The following is a 2,912-nucleotide window of genomic DNA, read 5'->3' on the forward strand; positions in this document are numbered from 1 at the left end:
AAACAACATGCGTTTAAGTACTAATGCATTCTATTCCCTACGCTTTCTCGCCACTCTTTTTCTCAATCTTTTAGAGAGCCTATGTTTTCAACTCTTTTGCATGTAAATGTTCTGATGCACTGTGCGAGTGTCTGAGTTTGTGTGTCTGTTTGTATAAGAGAGAGAATAATTGTATATATGTGTATGTGTGTTTGTGTGTGTGTGTGTGTGTGTGTGTGTGTGTGCTCGTGTGTGTGTGTGTGTGCGTGCGTGCGTGTGTGTGTGTGTGTGTGTGCGTGCGTGCGTGCGTGCGTGTGTGTGTGTGTGTGTGTGTGTGTGTGTGTGTGTGTGTGTGTGTGTATGTGTGTATGTGTGTGTGTTGGAGTGCGTGTGGGGGGATGTGAAATGGGTGCTATAGATTTTTAATGTGTATGTTTGGGTATAGATATGTGTATGTTTATGTGTGTTTTTCTACATTAATAAGTATATGTATGTGTTTCTGTGTACTTTTATGTGTATGTACATGTGTGTGTGTGAGGGGGGGGGGGTGCTATGAATTTTTAACTTATTTTCATCTTCTTCTTTACACTGTTTACATTAGAATACTGTTGCGCACAAGCAGCTCGATAGGAGTACTCCGTTGACTGACAATACAGCGGTTTCCGTGACTTGGACGGCCCCAAGCGCCTCTGTTGGTGACATTGAGTTAGGTATAATACTGATTACTGGAACTCCAACTATTTTATTATACTTATTCTATTTGTATGTCTGTTAACGGCATGCTCTTTCCGTCCTTTCCAATGTCAAAAGAAATGTGCCTTGCGAGTACCAGTCTAGATAGGTCTACGCTTGCTTAAATGGCAAATGATTTCATAAAGGGTACGAGCGGCCAAGGCTATTAAAAACTGTGACAAACTAGTTTCCTATTATGTCTTTTTTTACCTTAGTCAAGAAGGTCATGTTTTCATGTTTTCGATAGCGTTTGTCTGAGCGTTTGTATGTGTAGATGGACAGCATTACTTGAAAATGGAAGGCTTATATTAATACAGATTTGGTATGTTGTATGTTGGACTTGATGAAACCATGAGACTATTAGATGTTGTCCTTCTATCGGCTTGTTGTGGTGTTGCAGTGAAACTACCGGATTTGATATCTCTAGCTCTGTACACACTATGGTCGTGATTTTAATCATTAATTATGGTACACAGCTCTTTGGGCGGGGAGTAAGTGGTGGAGGTTTGGTGACCCTAGCAACTTTCTGGGAACTGCAGGAGCCGATTTTGTTTCTGACATGGACAAATGCTGCCTTTGTGCGGTCATAGTATGATAGCAAAAACAATTGGTTATTACTAGTAGTCTATTCCACGCAAACGAAGACTGTTTGAACAATATCTGCTGCCTAAATGTAGTGTCTTCCTTTGTATTTCGTACTTAGGGCTACATTTGTTTACAACAAAACGATATTCTGGGCCAACGATGTGGCATCTCCCACCATTTCTGCCTCCATCGCCTCACAGGGACCTACAAACGTTCCCATAACAACAGACGTAGCCACCATTCCTCCTAGCACAACGGTGAGAATACATATTTTTTTTAGACTTTATTCTCGGAGTAGATTTATTTTTGTGATAGTTTAATCAGGTACACCTTAAATGACTGAAACTGTAAAAAAAAGTGAAGGAACAACACCATTAATTGACCTTCAATTCAAGACTTCAGTTTCAATGAAGGCAAAAATGTGATTCTATATGCAATATTTGCTCTCTTTGCTCAAGTGGTGGACATAATTCCAAATACAACAAACTGCTTAAGCAGTCCTGGTCATATTGTGTGCTAACAATGACCTCATTATACGCTAACTTCATGGTTGTTTACAAAACATCAGTCATGGCAATTTCTGCATACCATAGCAAAAATTATGTATTCTAGGGAAAAGGAAAGTTATGATTGACAATCATTTGATAGCACATAGATTCAGAACACACTCCATACTGTTCTTCTATGTAGTTTTCGTTGCATTATGTATTCTTTTACTTGTACGAACTTTGACTTAAGTAGTGCAACACAAGTAGACGCAAAACTGAGGAAAACCTAACCCTGTTCACTTCTTGTTTCAGGCTGCCCCGGCTGAGGATCCACTTGGGGTATACACGCATTTTTATTTACTTGTCGAAACATGAATGTCTATATCCTTTGTCCACTTTGAAGCCTTTACCTCATTCATACCTTCGGCTTGGTGAGTTTTATATATTCTATAACACTAAGCATGCCATACCATGCAGTATTGTACTCGGGTAGAATTTTGGAGAAAATTATACGTTTATAAAAATTTGACATGCAACTTGTCTTTGTGTATAGGTGATTGCAGAGACTCATTGGTTTATGATAATGAGCCTTGATTACTGAAACCAAAACCTTTTAATAGACCTAAGAAACAGTACATTTAGTAATCACTCAAAAAGCCACCGGAAATATATCTATAATTTAAAAAAAGGGACCCAAAAAGGTTCGTCGTAGAAATGTACCAGTCGACTGAGGGTTAGCATACATGGTAACAGTAAAATTCACAGAAGGAAAACTTTATCTATCAATGCTAGATCACTACAGGAGGATGTGGAGTAACGAAAGGTTGTTACGGAGTCCCTGACGGCTGTTCACCACCAGACTGTGACTTCCTGTCCACCTGGGTCACAGGTACGTTAAGAACTGATGCCGAAATAAGCTATAAATTTCAATACAATAAGCTATACTCTAGAACCAACAACTGCCCTTGTTATGCATTATAGTTTTCTTTTATTCTAACGTGCTGTGATTGTGTGATTGATTTGTTTTCATAGATAACTGTTGACACTGTCATCCCGATTTCTGAACGACATATTAAGCTAGCTTTGGGAACAATAGAACATCCGGGTCTTTTGGCACAGAGGCACCAT

The 2,912-nt window shown here is 39.2% G+C and overlaps 1 protein-coding gene across 1 annotated transcript in view; it reads left to right on the top strand.

Moving 5' to 3' along the window:
- The first annotated feature begins 1,176 nt into the window (after positions 1-1,176).
- Positions 1,177-2,912, top strand: part of LOC118431507 (putative ferric-chelate reductase 1) — a 10,142-nt gene continuing 8,406 nt past the window's right edge. The window contains exons 1-4 of the mRNA XM_035842747.1: positions 1,177-1,202; positions 1,415-1,553; positions 2,097-2,123; positions 2,577-2,673. Coding sequence (XP_035698640.1) covers positions 1,177-1,202; positions 1,415-1,553; positions 2,097-2,123; positions 2,577-2,673 — 289 coding nt within the window. The remainder of the gene's footprint in view (positions 1,203-1,414; positions 1,554-2,096; positions 2,124-2,576; positions 2,674-2,912) is intronic.

Source organism: Branchiostoma floridae, chromosome 15 (genome assembly GCF_000003815.2).
Source record: "Branchiostoma floridae strain S238N-H82 chromosome 15, Bfl_VNyyK, whole genome shotgun sequence".
NCBI classification, from domain to species: Eukaryota; Metazoa; Chordata; class Leptocardii; order Amphioxiformes; family Branchiostomatidae; genus Branchiostoma; species Branchiostoma floridae.